Source organism: Engraulis encrasicolus, chromosome 3, assembly GCF_034702125.1.
Source record: "Engraulis encrasicolus isolate BLACKSEA-1 chromosome 3, IST_EnEncr_1.0, whole genome shotgun sequence".
NCBI lineage: Eukaryota > Metazoa > Chordata > Actinopteri > Clupeiformes > Engraulidae > Engraulis > Engraulis encrasicolus.
Window position 1 is genome coordinate 48463958 of NC_085859.1, and position 25657 is coordinate 48489614.

Below are 25657 nucleotides of genomic sequence, written 5' to 3' on the forward strand. Positions count from 1 at the left end.
CCCTTCCTCCCCCCTCAAAGCCACTTATGTAAACAAGCGAGGCTTTCAGAGCCATATTAGCTGTTTGTGTGGTCGGCGGCATCAGTTTATTTCTGCTCCCCCACCCTGTCACTTACTTACGTTCCCATGAACTCCGCACACACTTAGCATGTGAAAGGGGCTTTTGCAACACTGCCGAGTCGACACTCAATTGTGTCGGCGGAACGTGGATTTCTTTTTCACAACACAGGGCTGCGTGCATACGGCATCTGCGGTGTTGATGTCTTGATAAAAATCTAGGGCTGAATGCGCAGTGCATGAGGTAATCTGGCCAGACAGGTTGGGTCTATGGTTTCATGGTGGTGGTGCGAGCGAATAGGGTGGCCTTCTGTACAAATGACTCAGCTTCGTCAGATAGGAGACAGAAGAAAGGAAAAACCACAGCTTCAGATAAAGACTGAGTGACGGCTAAAAGCTAACGCACTTTTGGAGATCCTTCAACACAGCAATTATCTCTTTGTCAAACATGGGGAACCGTGTAATAGCTAAAACACCTCTGCACACGCAACACAAGCGGCAACACCAACATGATAGCTGTGGGTGTCGTAACCACTAAATGTCAACAGAATTTGTTTCCCTGTTTCTGCACTGCAGTTCCTATATCTGAAACATGCACTTCCCGCAACTAAGTCCATCAGGTCATGAGGATATTGCACCTCAAAGCAGGCAGACAGACAGACAGTCAGATGCTGGTCACCATTGCTCAGACAGACAGACAGACAGACAGACATTGCTCAGATAGGCACCCTCCTTCCCTGTTGCTTGTGGCGTATTGCCTTGGTGTCTTCCCCCCGTCTCCGTAGAGAAAACAATGAGGTTTCCCCGCTGCCAATGTAAGCAGAGAAACATTCAACTTCCTGATTGCAAATGAGATAATGACCTTTAAATAGTAGTTTTGTGAGATATTGAATAAAACTTTGATCATCAATGATGTCACAAGGCCACAAGCAACAGGGAAGGCCGGGAGGAACTAGTTTTAGTTCCACTCGAGATGACCTTAAAGGGGTATGCCACTATTTTGTGGCTTAATACAGTTAAAATCGTTGGCTGGGGTTTATAAAGGTGGTAAAGTGTCTTATTTATCATGTCAAGCGTTGTCTTGCTTTAAGACAAGTTAAAAGAGGGAGTATGTCGCTAAGCTAGTGAAAGTCAATGGATCCGTGTAGCATTACAGTTAAAATTGTTGGCTGGGGTTTATTAACTGTATTAAGCCCCTTTAAGACTTTGCCTGGCTCTTGCCTGACCTGTAGATCCACGCAGCTTTGTGAGCTCCACTATAGGTCTGGGAGACTGTAGCAGGGTTCCATTTCTCCAGTCAAAAAATAATCGGAGCATTTATTGCTTCAATATCAACAAATTCCTTCAAAAACATTTTCTGGTGATCTCTAAAGCATCAATATAGTCTAGTATGTCCTGTGACTCCTCAATACGAGCTGCCATTGATATTGAAGCGATAAAAGCTCAGATTATTTTTTGACTGGAGAAATGGAATCCTGCTACAGTCTCCCAGACCTCCGTGTGTGTTGGAGCATCACCAGGGGGCTCCAGAACAACACACACAGAGGTCTGGTAGGAACCAGGCTACCTCAGATCGTCAACCACACAGACAGACACGCCAACAGACAGAACTACTGACCAACAGACAGACAGACAGACAATCACTCAGAGACAGACATAATGTGACCGCCAGACACTCACAGCTCGAGGATGAGGATGACGTCGCTCTTGTTCTCGAAGACGTCGTGAAGCGTGATGACGTTGGCGTGCTGGATCTCCTTCAGGATGCTGACCTCGCGCTCGATGTCCTCCTTGGACACGCCCCGTCGGCTGGACTTGCTGCGCCGCTTCTTGATGAACTTGGCGGCGTACTCCGCGCCCGTGCTCCTGTGGCGGCATTTCCTCACCACCGCAAACTGCCCACTGTGGAGGAAGGCAGACGATAGGGGGTCTTTAGTTCAGAAACACAGGAACACGCATTCAAAGATTTTAACTCTTGATAATAAAGTTACTGCTCACAGATTACTAGATCAACCGTATCTCACTCATTTCGTAAAGTATTCACGAAAAAAATAGATTAATTTTCGTGGTGCATTCACGTTATTGCCCGTTTTTCGTGGTAGGGCAACGAAATGCTGCCTATTCACTTGAATTGCCCGACTGTTGCCTAGCAACCCACTAGTTTGATGCCCTTTCGGTAGCCTACCGTCACATGGTAATCAAACATTTCAAACAAGCAATTTAGGGTTAGGTTTAGGGTCAAGGTTAGGGTTAAGGTTAGGGTTAGGGTTAAGTAGGGTTAGGGTTAGGGTTAGGGTTAGGTTTAGGTTTAGGGGACATAAGGCGTAAGTACCGAAAGGGCGTCGAATTAGTGAGTCCCGAGTGTATCAGCAGTGTTCTGTCAGCACCCCCTCCCCGCCCCTGCAGACGCGTGGATAACCATAGCAGCAGTGGGGCAATTCAAGTGAATAGGCAGCGTTTCGTTGCCCTACCACGAAAAACGGGCAATAACGTGAATGCACCACGAAAATTAATCTATTTTTTTCGTGAAGACTTTACGAAAGGCGTGAGATAGGGCTCACTAGATACATACTTACTATCTAACAACCACCTAATGTAACATGAACAAAAATAGACATAAAAGCATCTACACACACACACTCTCCGTCACATTTAGAAATTACCTACTCTTGAACAGCACAGTCAGTCAGTCATAACCTCAATTAGACAGAAAGTTCTAAAATGGCGGTGAGGTTGACGACATGACATGCAATGTGACTCAGGTTAACACATGCTCTTGCTCATCACCACCAGACCTTTCGGCAAGGACCAGGCAGCGACATCCAGGGCAGTTGCTATGCCCGTACAACCTCATCTCTGAGTCACAGCCACATGAAGTGGCCTCGCACCATCCAAATGCCATAGTGATAACGGTGCCAAGGACCTGCCGTGACCCAGGCTGCTACGGGCATTGGCAGGGCAGAGGATGCCACATTTAGCAAGTTCCTCTGCACCCACCCCAGCCTACCATCCTCCTCCTCCTCCTCCTTCTTTCCAGCCATTACTGAAAAACTGGTCACCATGCACCGAGAGGGTTTTGCGGATGGTGCGCCACATTTCTAGAGCTGACTCCTAGGGGTGATTCTAATGCTTTGTGACATACATAGACATGACATGCTTTGCGAATTCAGAGAGTGATCGTTGGGCCTGCCACCGCATGTACACTTCCAATTGTTGCAATTTTCCCGACTGGAAGAGGTTCAGAACTGGTCTAATTATATTTGGAAAAAATAGGATATTGTACTTTATTGAATGAATGAAATAATTGTTTTATTTTTTTATTGGACTATCTGCAAGCATATTGATTCCCTGTACATTAATTACAAATTATACTTTAGTTTATTTAATTTCTGCAAGAGAAGCATCAGCTGTGGTTGCACCACTTGACATCAACCAAACATCAATGGCTCATATCCACGAACCTGCATCTACTATGAGCCCCCAAGTCTCTCGTCAGCTGGTGCTGGCGTGTCATTATAGGATGGGTGAGGGCCGGGTGACCCTGACCGCACCACCAGCACGGGGCACCTCCATGGATAAATAATGGCTACGCGCTGGCTGACATTGTCCACCAACAATGACAGTGTTTGGGCTACAAGCTGCTTTCTCCAGAATCGTAACCCTGAGATCAAGGACTGGAGGAACACACATACACTACAGAAACTACACACACTAACATACACTACACACAAAGGCTACACACAGAGATCATGTATGCACGCACACACGCACGCACACACAGGCACATACACACACAAGCCACACACCAACAGCCAATGAGAATTACATTCTTTTTCTCACTTCCTGTTTTTCTTTAATAATGCTCCACGCTTCCTCATATGAGAGTGTCCCCATCCTAAGGCTGATTCCCTTTTCCATCTAAAGCATGTAGGTTAAGTAACCATGGCCTGTACAGCTGTGATGATCTGCAGAGTGCAAAAAGTCGACACAATTGCAGACGCTGCTGAAGTGAAAAATGAGAAATGCCACGACGACACATGACTGTCGCTAGTTAGACCATGAGCCGAAGGCTAAAAACAACTATGAGAGTGAATGAAATTCTGTGAGAAAATGGATGCTCGTGGTGTCTTTCTGAGGAGACAACAAGTGTTCTCCAGGCTCTCCCCCCGTCCTAAAGGAAAGAAGACACAACTTTGCAGAATGTAAGGTTAAAGGAAGCGCTACCCGAGTGCCCTTGAGTCAGTGCTTTCTCATGCTAATCTCGGCTACAGGGACTCCATTCATCCTGCGTCTCGCACCTTTTGTCAGACAGCCTCACATACTAACACACACACACACCATTTGCATTTTATCAGCGGCCGTGTGAGCCTGCACGTCAGAGAGAGACAGATAGAGTGATGAGAGACAGATGTACAGAAAGAGGAGAAAGCAAGACAGGGAGTGGGCGACAAAGAAAAACAGTGAGCTCATCAAAAGAAAGCATACCACTGAACACTTTATCAGCAGGTCACATCCACATGTTGTATACACTACCTTGCACCAAAGGCCTAAACGCGGCCTCTCATCACACGCATCGGCGTCATTGGAGTTTATGTCGCACGCATGAGAGGAAATCAATCATCGGCCTAATGAAAAAAGGTCAACATGTGGAACACATAGCGCCTGTATCATCCTCCCTGCTTCATAAAAATCTGCACATAAAACAGCAACACAAGCTGATGCTGACAATTTGTATCGTTTGCTGTTCAGATGGGTTAATCAGGGCAACTTCACGCGGGGCACTTAAATCACAGTGCTTGGCACTCTTGGCATACATAAGCAGTCTTCACAGTCAGTACGGTATAAAAGCAAGTGCTGAGCATTGGGCTAGTTTCCATGACACTCTTGGGCGAGTGGGAGGGAGATTTGAGTTTGTGTGTGTGTGTGCGTGCGTGCGCGCGCGTGTGTGTGTGTCAGTGTCAGAACAATTGCACACAGGGCCCCAGGGCAAAACACTGATAGGGTCCCTCAAGCAACTTGCCATGGTCACACATGGGCCCCCACCAACAATACAGGAGGGCCCTGGGTCCAGGGGCAAATGCCCTGCTTGCCCCCCATACGTAGCTCTGGCCCGTGTGTGTGTGTGTGTGCTAGGAGCAAGGATCCTCCCACTGCATTGTCCAGCATTGTAGATGTTTCCTTGTTGTGCTGCTGCTGGTGGTGATGAGGTCATTGATCCCTGGCTATAGGGACGACAAAGGGGCATGATGGGACTTTTACGAGGCTGTGTGCATGGCAGGCGCATGTGGAAAGGAGGCCTGTAGCCCTGTGACGTCATGTGAAACCGTGCTATTGTGGCACAGAGAGGATAGGATAAGATGGGGGGTTGGGGCCCAAGATATCAACTTACATTATCACTTTTTCATTGACAGCACGCCAAAAATACAACCAGTCAGGCTGTCGCTCAACTTCATTTCACTCGAGCTACTAGGTCACAACACGTATCGTAGAAAATGTAGACTTCTGGGGTAATAAGGATGTGCAGCCAAGCAAGACGGTGAACAGGGAAGTTACGTACATCCAAGTACGTTTGTAGTTAAGCAGGTACATCAGAACCTCACAGCAACGGCTGTTTTAAAAAATGTACCCACTCACTATGGAGCAAATGAATTCAAATGCTGTGATTGGCATCTTGTGTGAATGTTGTCTCACATTACTTATGCCAAATCTGGCTTGGTGTATATCCAGTCAGTTAGCAAATTGAGCTTCAGTTCATCTTGTGTAAATGGTCATTGGCTTATCATTTCCCTATTCCTCTTTTAAAAGACAGAGATAACTAAATAAGCAAGTATTGTTTTTACGGTTCCTCCTGACAACAGTTGAGCAGCAGATACATCATAGCAACAATGTATGATCAAGAGAAAGTTCAGTTCCCCCTCTGGTCAATTCTTCCGATGCTAATGCAATAACACCAACCTCCTCTTTTCACAACATAAAAAAGTGAATGTTAAGATATGGCAACAAGTGAGGACCACACCAGAGTCATAGATAGAATAGATCTCTGGCAACGTGGTTTTATGCTATTCCCAAAATTTCTGAGTAAATCCATCTCTGCCATACGTTTGGGTTAGCAAAGTTGGCTGTTGCGAGTTAAGGTCTAGTAATTACAAAGTCTGTTGAAATTGTGTGCTATAAAAATCAGCAAAACATTCATTAATTCGTCTGAGTCCTCAATGAAACTATATGGAAACGACCGCTAGTCCAGAACCTTGTGAAGGCTGCGCAAAACCACGAGATCGGCTATGTTTGACCATATGTGGACAAATGACGCCGCCATTTTTTCACATCGGGACCCTATGGCAACAATGTAACTCTTCCTATAGATGGTTCTGGACCACACACCCTCAGCCGATCACATGACCTTTGCCCCGTTGATGCATCCGTGACTTAACATTGTGTGCAAACAAAGTAATGCGCTGTGCCTCCCAAGACCCCCTCTAATCCCTAGTATGGGGGTGGGCATCGGCATAATCAAGGACTGCACGTCATCACGAAGGACCACAGGCACCACTCAGTCACCACACAGTAGTTACAGTGTTAATTCAACACTTAGGCCACACCAATTTAATTTGTTGGTTCTCGGATTTTTTCAGGAAAAAGTTGAAGCGAGAGGGCGAAAAAAAAAAAAAAAAAAAAATTAGTCGTGTGGTAATGCCACGGATGTAATAAGGGGACTGTTATGTTATACCACCTGTATATCAGCCTCACATGGACCTCCAAAGGAAGGTGCAAGACAGGCAAACACCTGGACATGGAGAAGGACAGTGTAGAAGGGAATTAAGGCAGCCAAATAGACCAGGCACAAAATTAGCTCATAGGGCAATTATTATATTAATCTGGTTTGAATAAACTGAGATGATTCAACAGTCTGAAACCGCAGTCTTCATTGAACAAGACAGCAAATACAGCATTGTGACCATATCAATGGAATTACAAGCTATAAAAGTACAACTTTAGAATGTTAGACCACTTACAACAGTGACCAACAAGCACAAGTCCCAAAATCAATAAAATAAAAGACCAAAAATAATGTAATCTCACTCTTCTTTGAGTACAGAATGTGCACAAAATACTACTAGTAACAGAAAAAGTTACAGTAATTAAATTTTAACAAAACAAACAGTCCAATCTGATTCAGATTCTTGACTTTTTCTTGGCACTTCAGGGCTCCAGACTAACTTTTTGCGTTGGTTGCACTGGTGCGCCTAAACATTTTTTTAGGTGCACCAGCACAAAATTTATGTGCACCCAAATGTTTTCACCACCCCATACACACACGCACTCAGCTTTAAAAAATAATAATTAAAATAATAACAATAGCAATAATAATAGCAACAATAATAATAATAATAATAATTATTATTATTATTATATTATTATTGTTGCTATATTTTAAAAGACCTGGAGCATTTCATGTGCTATAGACTAGTCTTCCAAATGTGCTCTTTATAAAAGACATGACAGTAGGCTACCTAACTAACACATCTTGACTACAAGCAGTTTGGCTGGTAGAAAAGACCAAATTAGTAGCCTTTTAGGCAGTATGTGTTTGACTAGTAAGATCAACATACCAGCCTTTTCTGCAATAAGGCTACGCACATGGCACAAGTACAGTTCCAATATGAAGATAGATGGATGGATGGATGGATTTTTTTTTTTAACAAACCCTGCTAAAAAATGTCATAATTTTAAAAATCATTAGGCACAAATAGCCTAGCCTATGTTTACAGTGGAATCTGAGGTGAATTGGGTTTTGTCTATTTGCCCGTTTTTGAGCGCTCTCCCTCTGCATAATGAGTGTGGTATCTTAGCAAGCGCTACGAACAGACACGAACAGCACTAGTGCGCTGCGTCTGCGTTTTTGTGTGGCAATGCGTTTTTGTGTGGCGATTTAGTTTTCCCCCTGATTGCGACTCTATCGTGTTTAAAATATCCTCAAGTCACTTTGCTGTTTTGTAACTCTCTTGTCCGTTGCAAAAATCGCCTGGTTGAGAAGAGAACACAGAACTCGCTGGCACATGTGAACTCGGATAGTTGAGCGAAGTCGAACATTCTATTCTGAAACGTCGGGCTGCCTGTGAACGAGGAAGGGGGAGAAATTAAGCTACCGGTAACCCGGGGGGTTGCTTCCTCCAAGCGCGACCATAGTTGTTGTATTACTTTTTTAAAACTGCTATCCCACTCCACTAATTCCACTAAGAGCCATACTGTGTTTCACCGCTGCTACTGCTAACCCACAGGGGCTTCAACTTGCCATTGCATGTTTGTCTGTAAAACCATTTGAATGTAACGCGTTTCCTGATTCGCTAGTCGTAATCGGCATGTTGAAAGGAGTGATTTTATTGGTTCTCTACGTCACATGACTCCAACTACTAAAGAGACACCTCTCCGTTCATGAAAACATGCAGTCTTCGGGTTTTTTTAAGCGATTTCATTTTTTGGGGTATTGAAACTGTTTTTTTTTTTTTTTTTCATTTTGATACAAAATACAAGCGGCGAATCCGAGAACCAACAAATTAAATTGGTGTGGCCTTAGGCAGCACCACGAGAGTAGTGCATTCAACTCTCAAGTGTTCAATTAAAACCACAACATTAATTGTGCATTGTGTTCATTAGGAGAGAGAGAGGGGAGAAGGCCACTAGGCCTGACAAGTCACAGGCTTGGTTTTGGCCGAGTTCCAGATATGGACAGGATGGATGGATGGATGTAGCCTACGTGAGGGTCTGCCATCATCATCTGACTCCACTATGTTGCTCTCTCTCTCTCTCTCTCTCACACACACACACACACACACACACACACACACACACACACACACACACACACACACACACACACACACACACACACACACACACACACACACACACACACACACACACACACACACACACAACGATGTTCTTCATTAATGGGGAGGCTGAGTACTACTCACACGCAGGGCACATGGTAGTCTATTACAAAAGCACATGTGTGTTTATTCCCTAAGGAGGAACAACAACAGCCTAATAATATTTCCTCTCCATAGAAACAAGGCCCAAGGATATCATCAACAACCAACAACAATGGCAGATTCAAGATTTCTGATGACTCCATTATAATTATTACATGGCATTTGGTTCTCAGTGGGAAGTCAAGTGTGCTAAAGAATCTCCCTTTTCTTCAGTTTCATGGAGAAGATTAAAAGGTGATTTACCCTCACAAGGAGAGTCGAGTTACAGTTAAGTCTCAAAGCACATTTTTAACATTACTCAGTTAAGGGCTTCCTGCATTCTGCACATTACACTGAGTGTGTGTAAAAAAGCACTTTCAGGGGAATCTCCACACAATGCACTGCCTGCATAGCGATGTGCACCAGCAGAATGATGTGGAAACTAGCAGGCAGAGGGGAGGAGAGGAGGTGGGGAAGAGAGGAGGTGGGGAGGCGAGCAGGCAGAGGAGAGGAGGTGGGGAGTTGAGCAGGCAGAGGAGAGGAGAGGAGGTGGGGAAGAGAGGAGGTGGGGAGGCGAGCAGGCAGAGGAGAGGAGGTGGGGAGGTTAGTAGGCAGTGGGGAGCTGGGGAGGTGAGCAGGCAGATGAGAGGAGAGGAGGTGGCGAGGAGGCAGAGGAGAGGCGAGCAGGCAGATGGGAGGAGAGGAGGTGGGGAGGTGAGCAGGCAGAGGGGAGCTGGGGAGGTGAGCAGGCAGATGAGAGGAGAGGAGGTGGGGAGGAGGCAGAGGAGAGGCGAGCAGGCAGATGGGAGGAGAGGAGGTGGGGAGTTGAGCAGGCAGATGGGAGGAGAGGAGGTGGGGAGTTGAGCAGGCAGAGGAGAGGAGAGGAGGTGGGGAGTTGAGCAGGCAGAGGAGAGGAGAGGAGGTGGGGAGGTTAGTAGGCAGTGGGGAGGTGGGAAGACAAGAGCAGGCAGAGGGGAGACCTGGTAATTACCAATGACTTCATCAGCATCTGGAGGCTGGAGTTTAAAAAAAGACGCTGGTTATTTTTATGCTCACTGTGTGTGTGTGTGTGTGTGTGTCTGTGTGCCTGCGAGAGCGAGAGAGAGCGAGAGAGAGCGAGAGAGAGCGAGAGAGAGAGAGAGAGAGAGAGAGAGAGAGAGAGAGAGAGAGAGAGAGAGAGAGAGAGAGAGGGAGGGTGGGTTGGGTTCCGTTTGTTCCCCTCTTTCTTTGCACCACGTGGCTTCCATGCTGGTTGAAGATTCAGTCCAGATTAAGTCCTCTCACTTCAACGTGTGCGTGTTTGAAGGAGCACCACCAAACATTAACAGTCTGAAATAGCTGAAATGGGATGCAAGAGAGGAGGAGGCTGTGTTGGCTGGCTGGCTTGTTCCTTTCCTCGTACCAATCAGAGGCCTGGTCAAGAGGTCACAAGGAAAGGGGATTGGGTTACTGAACACAGGTGCATATGCTGTACTGTATTGTTGGTTGGCTGAAGAAAAACCCAGAGAAAGCGAAGAAAATGTTTTTTTTGTGCTATAAAGAACGGGTAGTGTGTGTGTGTGTGTGTGTGTGTGCCAAGGTATTTATGGTTTTATTGCACCCACTCTCAACCAAGCCTCAGACACACGCACACACGCACACACACACGCAATCCCCAAAGCACCCTACCATACTGCACCACCCAAATATGGGAAAGAGGTTGGCATGAGGGAGGAGGGAAAGGGGGGATGGGAGAGGAAGGGGGACAACATTGCCCTCATTTTTTATCATGCCACTTCCCCAAAAACACAGCCTGCAATGACACTAGTGCTTGTGGCGATGGTGGATTGGGATTTAACCAGCTGCCAAGCAATGCAATTACAGCCCCGTGCATTACGCATGGCATGGCATGCTCACTGCCAGTGTCCCTCTGGCCATCCAAGTGAAGGACACTGCCAATTTTTAACACCGCCCGTGCCACGGCATTAATATTCCACGGCTACTTCTTCTTCACAGATGTGCCGTGTGATCCTTTTAATTACATTAAGTCCCCGCCAAATAGCACAATTATAACTATGGGGGAAAAAAAAATCACACACACAAACACACAAGGTCTTAATTGCACTAGGAGAAAACAGGATGCTGAACATCTAAAAGCAGAAGGAGGGAACGGAACGGAACAGAAGGGATGAACATTTTAACAGCAGGACTCGACCGTCACATGTTTTTAAAAGTGTGGGGGTGGATTCTTCTCAGGTAATTGCGAGGTGGTCTGAACAAAAGCTATTGTGAAGTCTCGGGCAATAGCGGGCTCCATTTAAAGGCCTATAGCTAGCTGTGTGCAGTGCCATTCAGATGGCTAGCAGTGCTGCGTGGGGAGATAAGGACGTGTGCAGTGCTGTCATGGTGGGCCAGGAAGGGGGGCAGGGCGGGGGCAGGGATGGAGAGCCCTCATGGGTACCAGAGGTGAGAGGGCCGTGAGTGAGTGTGTGAGTGAGTGGCAGGGCCTCCGCTGGGGAGACATTGAGCTCAAGCATGCTTGAGATGGGCAACCCTCACACCAGTTCACACACTCAGCTGCCATCCAGGACGGTGAGTAGGCTACAGGTGAAAATGCAAAAAAATATAATGGAGAAAAACATGGTTGTTGGTGGGATGGAAAGAGTGATAGACTAGGCTGGCTGAGACAGACAGGCAGGCCGGATGAGTGCATCGATGATGGATAAAAATAAAAAAAGACAGAGACCAACCAATATGGGAGGGAGGATGAAGGGACAAATAAAGAGAGAGAGAGAGAGAGAGAGAGAGAGAGAGAGAGAGAGAGAGAGAGAGAGAGAGAACAGGAGAGAACGGGAGAGAAAGATCGAGGGGGCAGAGAAAAATAAATAGAGTTCTCTTGACAGATTGAGGTTCAAAGCAAGAGTGCTCTCTTGCTTCTCAAAAAAAAATCTAATTTCAATGCTGTTGCGAGTGGGCGACACTTCGTCAGGAAACCATCAGTGACCTCAATAAATAGGTAGTGCCCCTATGTTGATTAATAAGGCCCCTTTTCTGACTGGCATGTGCATTACATAGCAAACAGATGGGGTTGTAGAGGATGTGCAATGAACTGGGAAAGTGACATCATTGTCTACACTGGACAGTGTAAAGCTCACGCAGTCTTTAATGAATGACTGCTAGAGTGTATCATATCTCCTTCCAACTTTCCCTGGGGGTCTGGCTCAGTGCCACAATAGAGTCAAGAGCGTGAGGTAAAGAGGAAGTAAGCCGCGCGCTTACCAGCAATCAGTTAGACCTTCGGTCGGACTCGGAACTCTTCCATCCAAACAAGATCAACTAGCTGCTCAAGACGGTGTGTGTGTGTGTGTGTGTGTGTGTGTGTGTGTGTGTGTGTGTGTGTGTGTGTGTGTGTGTGTGTGTGTGTGTGTGTGTGTGTGTGTCTCAGGGGGAGGGATTTCCAATAACTAATTAATGACTGATTGTGTATAGGCCATAGGGTGTTCCCCTAATCACCAAAGGTCCTAGCCTAGCCGTTATCATTCAAGTTCACGTACTGTACTTACAAGCAACAACCATGACCTACAAACAAATGCAGACAGCGACAAGTGTACATCCTCTGGAATAATTGTATTCCAATCGCAATCCCTTGGAATCTTCCGTATGTACTACAAACCCACACACAAAATAAAAGAAAGGAAAAAGGTAATCGCTACCATATCGGTACAGCACAGCGTCACAAAAGCACATCAAGCACACGCTTCAAACTGTGACAGACTGAGTGACTGTTGAGGAAATGGAGCTTTTATCTCTTGCTTACAAGATTTCCCTAAGGATGGTAAACCAACACGCTGAGGGGACCCACTGATCACATATGACTCACACAAGATGATGATTAGCTGTGATAAAAGGTACACCTGTCTGATGGAACTGTGGTGTGTAGCACGTAACTATATCATATCGCCATTTGTATTCATGAGATGAGGACATTTCTGCCTACATGCATTTCAAGTGCATGTGTGTATAAGTCAGCCATTTGGTTTGATAAGTTGATCGACATCAAAATCTTGGTCTGCAATCTCCGCTTCTTCTCGAGTGGATGTGCGTGGCCTCTGCAAACCTCTATTTCTAGCTGTGATCCAGTTGCTGCAACCACAGATAACAAGGTAATTGAAGCAAGATGTTGATGCTTCATTGTGCATTCACATGTGGTGTGAGCATGCAGAGGTGACAGACGCAACAGGATTTATAATTGATGTAATGTTGCACAATACTGTCGCCATATTAACAGGAGACGGAGAAGCTAATATCACACTTAGCACTTAGCAACAATGCTCAGGAAATGCATTTCTACACCAGTGTGTTTGCTTCATTGTATACTACGTACATACTTGTAAATCTAATAAAATGCAGCAATTTCGAACGGCTTCTGCATTCAGTTTGACGGTCGAAAAACGTTTGAGTGTCTGAACCCTGAAAATGTGTTTTATGGCTTAGCTAAGAAATGGATTAAAGTGGATGTAGTGCAAGAGACAGTGCGGCTGCACAGGTCTAAGACTAATATTCGCATGAGATTCCTCATGAGAAGAAATGGAGCAACCCCCACCCACCCATCCCGGCGCAAACAAACACACTGTTCCACGGATGGGGTGGGGGGTTGCCGGTGTGTGAGTGTGGGGGCAGCCAGCTGGGTTACAGACAGAGGTGGGGGACGGGGGGGACGGGGAGGACAAAAGCATCTTCCTAATCTTTGGCCTAAATCCCAGCATAATCCAGCATCATATCTCTCTAAATCTACCTAAAATGTCAGCATGCGCAAACCCACACCACGATACCCCCCACACAGCACACGTCAGACCTGACATAAAGACATATCAAACCTGTGTGCTGATTGCAACAAAAACACTCTTCCTCTATCTGGCCAAGTGAAACTGTTTCTAATGAAATGTCACAATAAGTGACAGTGATGCACTGCAGCCCACAACTGAAACAGACATTTGCTTTGTCATTCCAATGTAGCAGTAGGACTGGTGATATCGACTCATGACAGACGGACAAGCGGTGGAGCTCTGTGGCTAAAACGACGCAAAATGTTTAGGTCTACATGCCCAAATCTTTAGACATGTCCAAAACTCACCCTACTATCCCTCAATCACACTCTCTGTCCCTCTTTTGCTCTCTTTGCCCTCTTTATTCTACTACTTTTTGGTTCTTTCAAAGTAAAAAAAGGCATTAATATACTTATACATTTTTTTGGATAATTCTTCACAATAGCTTTGTGTAGATAACATTAGAAATACCAGTCATAACATTCAGGATAGTCGTCAAGCATTATATCAGATGAGATTATTACCGCCTTGGAAATTGTGCAACAATCAACAAAAAAAGTGATCTGATTAATAATGGACTTCCTTGTCCTCAGAGGTATGATGTTTTATCATCATGCTGAGGACTGTACTGCCAGCATTATCTCTAATGATATGACACGGCACATTCCTTGCCGTCAGCACTTCAGACCAAAGTTAAACATGAATGCTAATAGCTTGCCATTTTTTTAATTGGGTTGAAAGTGCCGTGTTTGCTCAAAGCAGTGAGGGCCTATTCGGGGGGAGGCTTTGGGGGGAGATATCGCACTTAGAATTCAGGGGATGTCCTCTCATCTCTCCCAACTCCATTCAAACGCGGCTGCTTCTGCCATTCGACTCATTCATGTGGGTAATTGAAAAATAGTGGGGACTGCTGCTACTGCTTGATGGTGGGGGTGAAAAAGGAGGGGAAGGTGGAAAAAGGGAAGGGGAAAAAGGAGGGGAGGCGGGATGGGGCAGAGGGAGCAGTGGGAACAGAGGGAAAAATCCAGCACAATTAAGCGAAGCCGCATAACATGGGTGTAACACGTACATTATGACACGCAGAGGGCCCCCCCCGAGATGGATGGCCAGCACCCACGCCAGCTTTTGTCACACAGTGCAGCGCAGCACGGTTCTGCTTACAACACACAGGAGGAGGCACTGCCCCTGGCCCCCAGTCCGTACGTCTGTGTGTGTGTGCATGTGCGTGTGCGTGTGTGTGTGTTGGAAGCAGTGGAAGCGGAGACACTCCTCTATCGCTCATCTGCAGCAGATTGCTGTTTACACCTCGCAGTAGAGCCAGAGGCTCCAATCTCACCACTCCTGATGAAGGATGATGTCACCCCAGCACCAGCAGCAACCAGGAAGGGAAAAGTGAGAAAGAGAGTGAGATTAGAAATGGGTAAAGGAGAGGGTGTGAGTGAGAGAGGGTGTGAGTGAGAGAGAGAGAGAGAGAGAGAGAGAGAGAGAGAGAGAGAGAGAGAGAGAGAGAGAGAGAGAGAGAGAGAGAGAGAGAGATGAGAGTAAATGAGAGATGAAAAAATGAGCTTGAGCCAAAGCTAGTGGGGAAGAGCTTCTAGTCTGTGGGTCTCACACCACTAAGGGAAGCTCACAGCCACACGCCGTCACACTCACAGCTTGGTTTTGTTATGGTGCGTTTGAATATGTGTATGTGTGCGCGCGCTTGTGTGTGTGCGTGTGTGTGTATGCGTGTGTGTCTGTGCGTGTGTGTGTCTGTGCGTGTGTGTGTCTGTGTGTGTGTGTGTCTGTGTGTGTGTGTGTGTGTGTGTGTGTGTGTGTGTGTGTGTGTGTGTGTGTGTGTGTGTGTGTGTGTGTGTGTGTGTGTGTGTGTGTGTGTGTGTGTGTGTGTGTGTGTGTGTGTGTGTGTCACACACATGTATGTGTGCTTGCAGGCGTGTGTGCAGTTGGAGCTCAGCTGTGGCTTTGGAGCCAATCCAACTCTGTGTTGCTTCATACAGTACACTACAGTAGGACAGTAGGAGCAGGTGTGATGCAGCCTGGGTAGTCGTATAGCCACCACCAGCCTCATCTGTTATGTCTGCAGCACCCTGCTGTTCAGTTCATCCACCACCAGTGCCCTACCCTGCTGCTTCATCCACTATAGCCATTACTGAGCTCTGGAAATACATAAAATCGAGGTTTAATGGAGGGTTAATCAAACTTAACTATGCCGTCCAGTGATATGATTGCAGTTTAGCATACACACAATTTTTTTTACTTGATGGTCTGCCGTTTCCTCCACTCATGCAATACTGTACCTGGGCTCTGTAAACAGCCTTTTAAAAATAATTTATCATGGAACTAAACTGTGCGGCCGACCCGGGTTCGATTCCCAGCCCGTGTCCTTTGCCGGCCCTACCCCGTCTCTCTCTCCCAACTCACTTCCTGTCTGTCCTCTACTATCCTGTCTGATAATTAGGGCTGGGCGGTTTTGGAAAAAATTAGCATCACGGTTTTCTTGATGAAAATTGATATCACGGTTTTCTGCACGGTTTTTTGATATGCAACGATTTCCCCCCAAATCTTAGACTTTCTGAAGAAAAGATCTCAAATTAAATGTTAAAATGAGATAAAATCATGAATTTAAATTAATCTCCATTTATATTTTATCATTTTTTCATTTCAATAATATTTTCTATAATTTATAGTTTATATTTCCCTATCCAAGAAAGTCTCAAATTAGAGAAAATGCAGCATTTTATAAAAAATAACCTAAAATCTTGACCAGGGTGCCATAGATTTTTCAAGGAAGAAGGGTTAAATGATTATAAGCAGCTGTTTTGGGCTTTTTTCCAAGACGGCCCAAAACAGCTTATTTCGTTCTACACCTGGCAACACTAATTGCTTATTTGTCGTTCTACACCTGGCAACACATCCGGCGTGTTGCGCTGCCGCTGGACTAGCGAGTAAACAACAGTGGGACAGAAACGAAACAGACTGAAGACAGACACGGAAAACAAACGGATTTTACTTGACATTGTGTGCATATTGTCTTTGAATTAAAGTCCAAATCCAACGTAGAAGGTATTTTGTCCGGTAGTTTGTGTCATATTGCGATGTGTTTCGCTCCTATTTTGCCCCCAAATCATTTCAAACAAATATAGCACTGTAGGTATCTTGTCTGCCCATTGCATTTGAAAGCTAGGCTACTTTAGCTTATAAGCAGTCTTAACAGCAGCGCGCACAACAGTTGGGATGGTAATTAAATACAGTTAAGAATCAGATAACTGTTGTAGCCTGTTAACATAGCACCACATAGAATTGCCTTTTATTTAACTTTGTGAGATCAAAGGTAGGCTAAATGAATTGAAATGTTTGTCATGATTCATCCATGCCATGTGTGTTCATCATGTTTCACTCTCACTAGCCTCTAGCGCGTAACCAATTATTTTATTAGTTCAATCAACATCTTACATTGTGGTGACATTCCCTAGTAGAACAGCAACAACAGTGGACTTAGCAGAGTTGAAATGAAGTGTCAGAGACTTATAAATTAGAAGAATCTTTGGAAGTGTGACACGGAGTATGAAGCTCACGCACATAACGTAGTAGGCTATAAACAACAACAACAAAACCGTCTCTCATCAAAAAGAGAACCTTGTGTAGTGTAAACCGAGATCACGGTTTTTAAACCGTACACCGCCCACCTCTAGTGATAATAACCAATAAAGGCTTGAAAAGCCCCAGAAAAACACAAAAAAAGCCTACTGAACATATTAGAAAGAGATGAGAGAGAAAACGGTTATGTTTGCAGTTCGAACACACAACTTCCCAAAGCCAGAGTTTACTTCTCTTTACTCTGTGCTACTGTCCATAATTGATTTGACCACGGCTGGTGCAATCTTCCTCGGATTTTAGGTGGTTCACACAAAGTAAATCTTTGATATAGTTGGGAGCGGAGTCGTTTCTCTTCCACTTTATCCTTGAAGACATAAACTACTGCAGAGTGCATGTGTTGAGCTCTGCCTCCGCTGCGCTGCGCTGGGCTGGGCTACGCACCCTGGTGACAATAATAGCGGCTTGCTTGGTGTAATCTCGCTGACTGTGTGGGGACTCCTGCGAGGTTTGGTGACAAAGCAGCTTTTGTGAGCCGCCGCGGCTACCACTGGCTCTCGCAAACGCACACGCACACGCACACGCACACAACAAATCACAGGGGCTGCCAGACTGCTTAAGCCTATAGCGCAGTGTTGCCCTGCCTAATACTGCTATACACTACACACACGCACACACGCACACACGCACACACACACGCACACACGCACACCTAAATACACTTTCTCCTATGCTGACTTACTATATTCCATGGCCTAATCTGTACTGATCCATTGAACAAAGAAAAAAATATCCGAATTGTGATACCAATGGCTGTCAGGAAATACATCTCCCGCTAACTGGAGAACATTGCTGAGATTTTCCCTCAAAGAACACAACACAGCTGGGAGCCTCGCTCTTGCACCCACCTTCCCACCAACAAAGACACCTACACAAATACAGACACAGACAGACAGACAGCCACACACCCACACTCACACACAGAGACACACACACACACACACACTTAGGTTTTCTGTCACAGACACTTGCGTTTTCACTCAGGGAGCACCAAACTTGTGATGTTCTCCTCCACAGTCTGTCAGGACTTTAATAGGAGCTAGCGGTAGCTAACCTCTCCTCCTCTGGGAAACGCTTCGTCTCAGTCCGCATTTCTCTCACGGCCCTTCAAAGAACCAGCCTGGCTGATAAGCTGAGCAAATCTGTGTGTGACTGCACTGAGGTAATGTGTTTGGTGTGTGTGTGTGTGTGTGTGTGTGTGTGTGTGTGTGTGTATATGTGTGTGTGTGTGTGTGTGTGTATATGTGTGTGTGTGTGTGTGTGTGTGTGTGTGTGTGTGTGTGTGTGTGTGTGTGTGTGTGTGTGTGTGTGTGTGTGTGTGTGTGTGGCCTGCTATCGGGGGCCATTGTGTAGTAGTGTTTGTGTGAGGTGATAAATCTGCACTGGACATGATCTCATGCTAGTCTCTCAAGGAAAAAAAGGGAGTTTGCAGAGTCCCCACGCAAACATTTCCTCACCAAACTCAAACTTACTCAGAGGGATTATTTGCCAAGTAATTACTACAGCCCGCTGGGTGAAACGTTTCTTCTCTCATTCACTCACACACAGACAGAAAAGAAATAAACAATCAATCACTCGTTCACACACATTCTCACACAGTCACACAAAGCTATTTGCTTTCGCAAGACCTCATTCATATAAGCAAACTAATGGGAGAGCATTTGCTTTATGTACACTTTTGCACCAAACTGACGTGTGGCATTCGTTTAAACAAACAGAATAATAAAAGATGTCCGGTAACAAATGACGTGCAAGGGTGTACTATAAGTCAATATTCTCTCTCTCTCTGTGCACGTGTGTACGTGTGTACGTGTGTGTGTGTGTGTGTGTGTGTGTGTGTGTGTGTGTGTGTGTGTGTGTGTGTGTGTGTGTGTGTGTGTGTGTGTGTGTGTGTGTGTGTGTGTGTGTGTGTGTGTTCATAGGCCTACTATGTGTATGAGCTGTGCATAGGGTCAGATGAGGATCAATAAAGACATTGAGCCAGATCGCTCAAACAGGCCCTCAGGGAAAAAGTGATCCTGACAGTGACGCCAAGGGCCTTATGTGATGAAAACATGCTCCACGTCATTTGGTAGATCTGCCATCCAGTATTTAGAGATGCTGAGGAGTACCATCACAAATATGAGATTAGAATTTTTCCAAAATTTTGAGTTCTCATTATGATGTCACAAGGACCTTGCGGGATTTTTAACACACACTGTAGTTCTATGGAAGGTGTAGGGTGTTCAAGTGGAATTCTAGAAGAAAAAATCCTTACTCCTCAAAGGGTCAAAAGGCCTCACGTGGACCTACCATAAGCCTGTTGAGGTCTATGTTCTTGCAGCCTGTATACACACACAAGGGAAGTGAGACTGTCACAACAAGCAGATAGAGTTGCTGTTTGTTTACAAGATGATGCAGAGGAGGAGTTTTGAAAAGACACTGGAATAAAAGGGCTGTGATGATGTTGCAACACAATGTCTCGATTTCTCAAGATGCCTGTCAGACCCTTGTGAACAAAACAAAACACGACTAAGTTCAATGGTTGGAGAGTAGCCTACCATTCTGTCTGTCTCTGTCTCTCTGTCTCTCTCCCTCTTACACACACACGCACACTGGGAGAAATACTAGTCCGGGAGCCGTGGGGTTGAACCCAGATTTCTTTGATAAAGTTCTTTTTTTTGCTTTATCTGATAGATTTTAGGCAAGTCTTCAAGATTTCAGACGATGCCCGGTGATATCACTTGAGCATTTCCAGATTTTGAGCCTTTATTGTCCCATAAATGCAAATTATGACAAAAAAATAAAGACACCTAATATTACTGTGAATAATGTTACAAAATGTACCAAATTGCTTATATTACCTGAAAAACATTCACATTGGACTACCTTAACACTGCCCTTATTGAAACAAACCCAATATGGGGTAATAATTAACCCTTTCATAACAGCAATCCCACAAATAAGGCGAGACACTGTAGTAGGTGAATAGGGTATTTTTTTTAACTTGCAGCTATCAATATGAAACTTTATCAGATGATTACTCGTATGAATTGGATAAAAAAATGTATTACAAGTTTTCTATATTTTATTTTTAAATATGCTAATTAGGCTATTATCTAATTAAATATGCACTAATTTGCATATATTTTGATGCAATGAATCTGACCACCTGAAAATGCCAGCTTCAAAATTCCTTTTTTATTTTGTTAAGTCAAGTCAAGTCAAGTCAAGTTTATTGTCAATTTCTTTACATGCACTGGTCATACAAAGAATTTGAAATTGCGTTTCTTGCTCTCCCATGCAGACATAGACTAATCTAGGTAAGGACATAGACAGTATAGACATAGACAGTACTCATACATGGACATAGACAGTATGGACGTAGACATTGCTCATACAGACATTTAAAGTGCAAGACTGGACAACAGAAGACTTGTAGAGAACATACATTAAGAGGAGGTATTTTGTTGTTCTTTTTCTAAAAGTCCTTTATAGCGTTCTGACATAGTAATAGTAGCATTTGAAGAAATAAATAATTAAAAAAGGTTTTTATTAAATACACCAGCAGCAGTATGTGTGTGTGTGTGTGTGTTTGTATGTGTTTTGTGTGCGTGCGTGTGTGTGTGTGTGTGTGTGTGTGTGTGTGTGTGTGTGTGTGTGTGTGTGTGTGTGTGTGTGTGTGTGTGTGTGTGTGTGTGTGTGTGTGTGTGTGTGTGTGTGTGTTTAGTGCAGGTAGAAAGTGCGGTGTGCGTCTGTGTGTGTGTACCTGTGTGTGTGTGTGTGTGTGTGTGTGTATGTGTGTGAGTATGAGTTGTGTGTCAGTGTGTGTATGTTTGGGTTTAGTGCAGAAAGTGCAGTGTGCTTGTGTGTGTGTGTGTGTGTGTGTGTGTGTGTGTGTGTGTGCATGTGTATGTTTTGAGTTAGTGCAGGTTGAAAGTTCAGTCACAGATGTAGTGGTGCAGGTGGAATGTTCAGTCGCAGATATGGTGGTGGGGATGGGGGGGGTGGGGGGGAGCGTTGTCAGTGGCCTGGCTGGCTAGAGGCTGACAGTGAAGGGAGAGTGGGTTGAGTGTTCAGTATCTTGATTGCTTGATGCATCGTGCTGCTTGCAAGCCTGGTGGTACGGGAACGGAGGCGCCTGTACCTCTTTCCAGAGGGCAGGAGGCTGAACAGTTTGTGTGCAGGGTGGCTTGTGTCTTTGATGATCATCAGTGCTTTCCGGGTGAGGCGTGCGGTGTAAATGTCCTGCAGGGAGGGGAGTGGTACTCCAATGATCTTCTTCGCTGTGTTCACAACACGCTGGAGTGTCTTCCTTTTTTTCTCCGTGCAGCTTCCTCCCCACACTGTGATGCAGCTGGACACGACGCTCTCTATGGTTCCTCTGTAGAATGTTGTCATGATGGAGGGTGTAGCACTTGCCTTCTTTAGTTTGCGCAAGAAGTAGAGACGCTGATGGGCCTTCTTCGCCAGTGATGTAGTGTTGGTGGTCCAAGAGAGGTCGTCGCTGATGTGCACTCCAAGGAACTATCGTTAATATCGTACATACAAGAATATTTACTGTGGTTAATTGTGGTTACCTCCTTTTGTTATCCAGGTAGAGAAAATACTGCTAATAACCTTAAAAAATGTGATTTCGGCCTATTTTTATGCATTTAGTTATATAAATCAGGTCATGAATGACAAATCAACAAATGCCTCAGTAAAAACATTCACAACATTGCTTAGAATAAGACTGTAAAGTATGGAATGGATTGTCCATTATGAGATCCTGCATAACATCACATCATGACAACATACATGACAACATCGCCGGTAGGTAGCCTACCACAAATAGCCAACATAAAAAAAGAACAACAGAGTGTGGGGGTAACTGGTGAGCAGTCGTTGGCTGTTCCAAAAGATGAGTAAAGAAATGACATACTGTACATCCAGTGTATCCAGACTGGTATTGAATGATCACTTGAATCCATAAAGCCATAATAAGATCTGTACATGCATTTAAATTTACACAGAAAGACCTATATACACACTGCAACATACAGTACCGCACGCTCAGAGACAGTGAGAGAGAGAGAGAGAGAGAGAGAGAGAGAGAGAGAGAGGGGTCTAAACATAGGAAAACAGCTATACATTATATATACTGTTGAGTCAAAAAATTAAGTCAATCCAGTGTATCCTGACTGGTATTAAATGATCACTTAAAAGTCCATGAAGCCATCAAATAAGACATGTACATGCATTTAAATTCGCATAGAAAGACTTGTCTACACCTATACAACATACAGAGTCCTAACACCTAAAACACCTATAGCCTACATTATATACACTACACGCACACGCACACGCGCGCGCGCGCACACACACACACACACACACACACACACACACACACACACACACACACACACACACACACACACACACACACACACACACACACACACACACACACACACACACACACACACACACACACACACACACACACACACACACACACACACACAACATTGGTTCGGCAGCATCCCAGCCGAAAACATGCATAGAAAATGGTGCAAGGCACACTGTTTACAGCACAGCTACATTTCTTAGAATTGCAGGGGCTTTTACTCTTGCAACCACATCTGATCATCTGTAAAATGTAGTCTGGTGCCACTTTGACATTTTCTGGAACACTTATTGGTATCAGTGCTTTGTTGCATTGGTCTTTCTTCCATCCAAATGCTTCAGGAGATAGTTCAGGTGGAGTGTGAACCAATGTCCTCCACAATATTGCTTGAAAATGAGTCCTTTTCACATTCTCAAGAAATGCCTCTGTTGTTGGTGGAAGAGCAGCCAGGTTAGGTGAAGATAAATGACCTTTCCCATTCTTTTCCCCCATACCACCAACCTTGTATGTGACATGCTGATACTGTCTGGAATGCCATAACATGCCGACACAAAGTTAGTGGCCTCACTGGAAAGTTGTTGGAATGGTGCCAGCACATTACCAATTGATGTCAAGTGATATCCAGCTTTTAGGGTCTTGATAACAGAGCCTTTACCAATACCAAAATACGATGCCGCAGTGTCACACCCTGATATGGCATGGGCTGATAAAAGGTCAATTACAATAGGTATGTATACATGGGCACTTCTGATCCGATTAGAATAGGGATATTTTTCTGCTCCGATCAGGAATTCCCTTGTATACGGCCCGATCGGACTAGATTTCTTTGATCGGATCAGAGTTCTAATCGGACTAGGAGAGGTGGTGTAGTCCGATCAGATGGTCCATGTATACACTCTATTCCACTTGGTTGTTTGTGACGCAATCGTGTCACATATTTTAACAAATGAAGCTCTGGTTATCCTAACATTTTAACGCCATATTGGTCGCTGAATTCCTGCTGAACAACTCTCTCCCACCAACCCTGGCTTCGTATTCTCATCCACAGACTTCTTTCTTGTTTGTGAGGTGTTTTAAGTGAACTGGTGACAACAGCGCGTCGGAGTGCCGCTGTTACGCACCTGCCCATAAGCGCAAGATTAAGTACAGCAGTGTCGCTTCCCGCTGCACTTTCAGAAAGACTAAAATTATAAATAAAGCAAGCAATACGTTCATGTTTATCGCAGTTTCAACCATATAGCCCGGCCTGTTGCTAACCACTGTCCCTGGTAACCGCACGTGGCAGGTATTCGAACGTTCGAGGTCAATGTAATGTTTACACTTCATTCCGATCAGACTAATCGGATCAGATCTATTCCGATCGGCGAAAAAAGCGCCATATATACACAGCTAATGTCAGTTTGTGGATTTACATTTTTAATTTTATCTCTTTCCATGTTAATATGACCACCACTGAAATTATGTACTTTGTAGGCAAACAAATAATCAGCCAAAAATTATGTAATTATTACTTACAATTTTTATTTTGTGTTATAACAGCACAGGAAGAGTAAATAGCAATGTATGAAATGGTGAAATTCTGTGTTGATTTAGTAATGCTTTCTGGGTATGTCTAAGCTGACACCACCAATATTCACCAAAATGTTACATATTTCCGCTTGACAAACAGCTAGTTATGTAATTGTCTAAAATTTATTTGGTACGAGGACACTTTCTCCACTTTGATGTGGCAGGCCTACCACCCAGAATGCTCTATGGTTAATCATAGTGCAGTTATGAAGCTGTCAAAAGCTTGTGGGCTATGGCTGCAGCGAAATCAACATGAAAGGGTTAATATCTGAAATTGGCACATCACCCACTCTTATCCTGATGGGTAAGTGTTGGACAACTACAAACAGCAAAACCAAACAACCCACTATGAGATATAAAGCCACGTTTGGCGAAATGTTGGCCTTTGTGTCTCCGACTTGGAAAATCAGTCTTTTTGGGTGAATGCCCCGCCCCCAAACATGCATGACCCCACCCCCACTGATGTCCATACCTCACCACCTGTTCTTATACACATCCCACCATGTAAACAAACACAAAATAAGTATGGTATAGGGTATTTTGTCAGCATAACATGAATTGGGAGCCAACGACTGTTGTAATCTATGGCTGCAGCACATCAAGCATAAAAGGCTCAATATCTGAAAATGCTCAAGGGATATCACCTGGCATCGTCTGGAATCTTAATAGGTACACCTTAGGCAACCACAAACTGCAAAGAAAAAAACTTTATCAGACGAAACTGGGTTCGGCTGATATTTGGCTTTTGACTGCCGGACTATACTGAGAGAGACGTTTTTATGCACATTATGCCCTTTAGAAATACTTATCGAAAGACCAACAACACAACCCGTTTTCAGGGTTACATACAGGCATCAACTGTCAACTTGTTTCCTTTTCAACCTGAATGCACCAGTGCTTTCAGGAAGACTAAAGCCAGTGCCCAGATCATGGCTGGATTGGCCATATGGCATACAGGGCATTTGCCCGGTGGACTGTGGATGATTTTGGCCTGGCCCACCCCTCAATGGCATCAGTCCTCATGTCTCTTCATCAGGCCTCATCAAGATTGTCAGATATTGATAAAGCATTTAGGCTGTTCAGGTCAAAATAGCTCGCATTAGATTACAGCAATTTCGTCAAGGGCTTCATTGTCTCTCTCAAAGCCTGGTAGAACGGTCTTGGCTAAAAATGCCTGGTCTGATTGGTCATCCCAGTTCAGCCCTGGCCTAGACTAAACTCAATACGAG

At 44.8% G+C, this 25657-nt stretch overlaps 1 protein-coding gene across 2 annotated transcripts in view; it reads right to left on the bottom strand.

The window, feature by feature from the left end:
* Window positions 1-25657, bottom strand: part of dapk1 (death-associated protein kinase 1) — a 108210-nt gene that overhangs the window by 63081 nt on the left and 19472 nt on the right. For both annotated transcript variants that reach the window (XM_063195566.1, XM_063195567.1), the window contains exon 3: window positions 1738-1959. In XM_063195566.1, the coding sequence (XP_063051636.1) occupies window positions 1738-1959 (222 nt within the window). The remainder of the gene's footprint in view (window positions 1-1737; window positions 1960-25657) is intronic.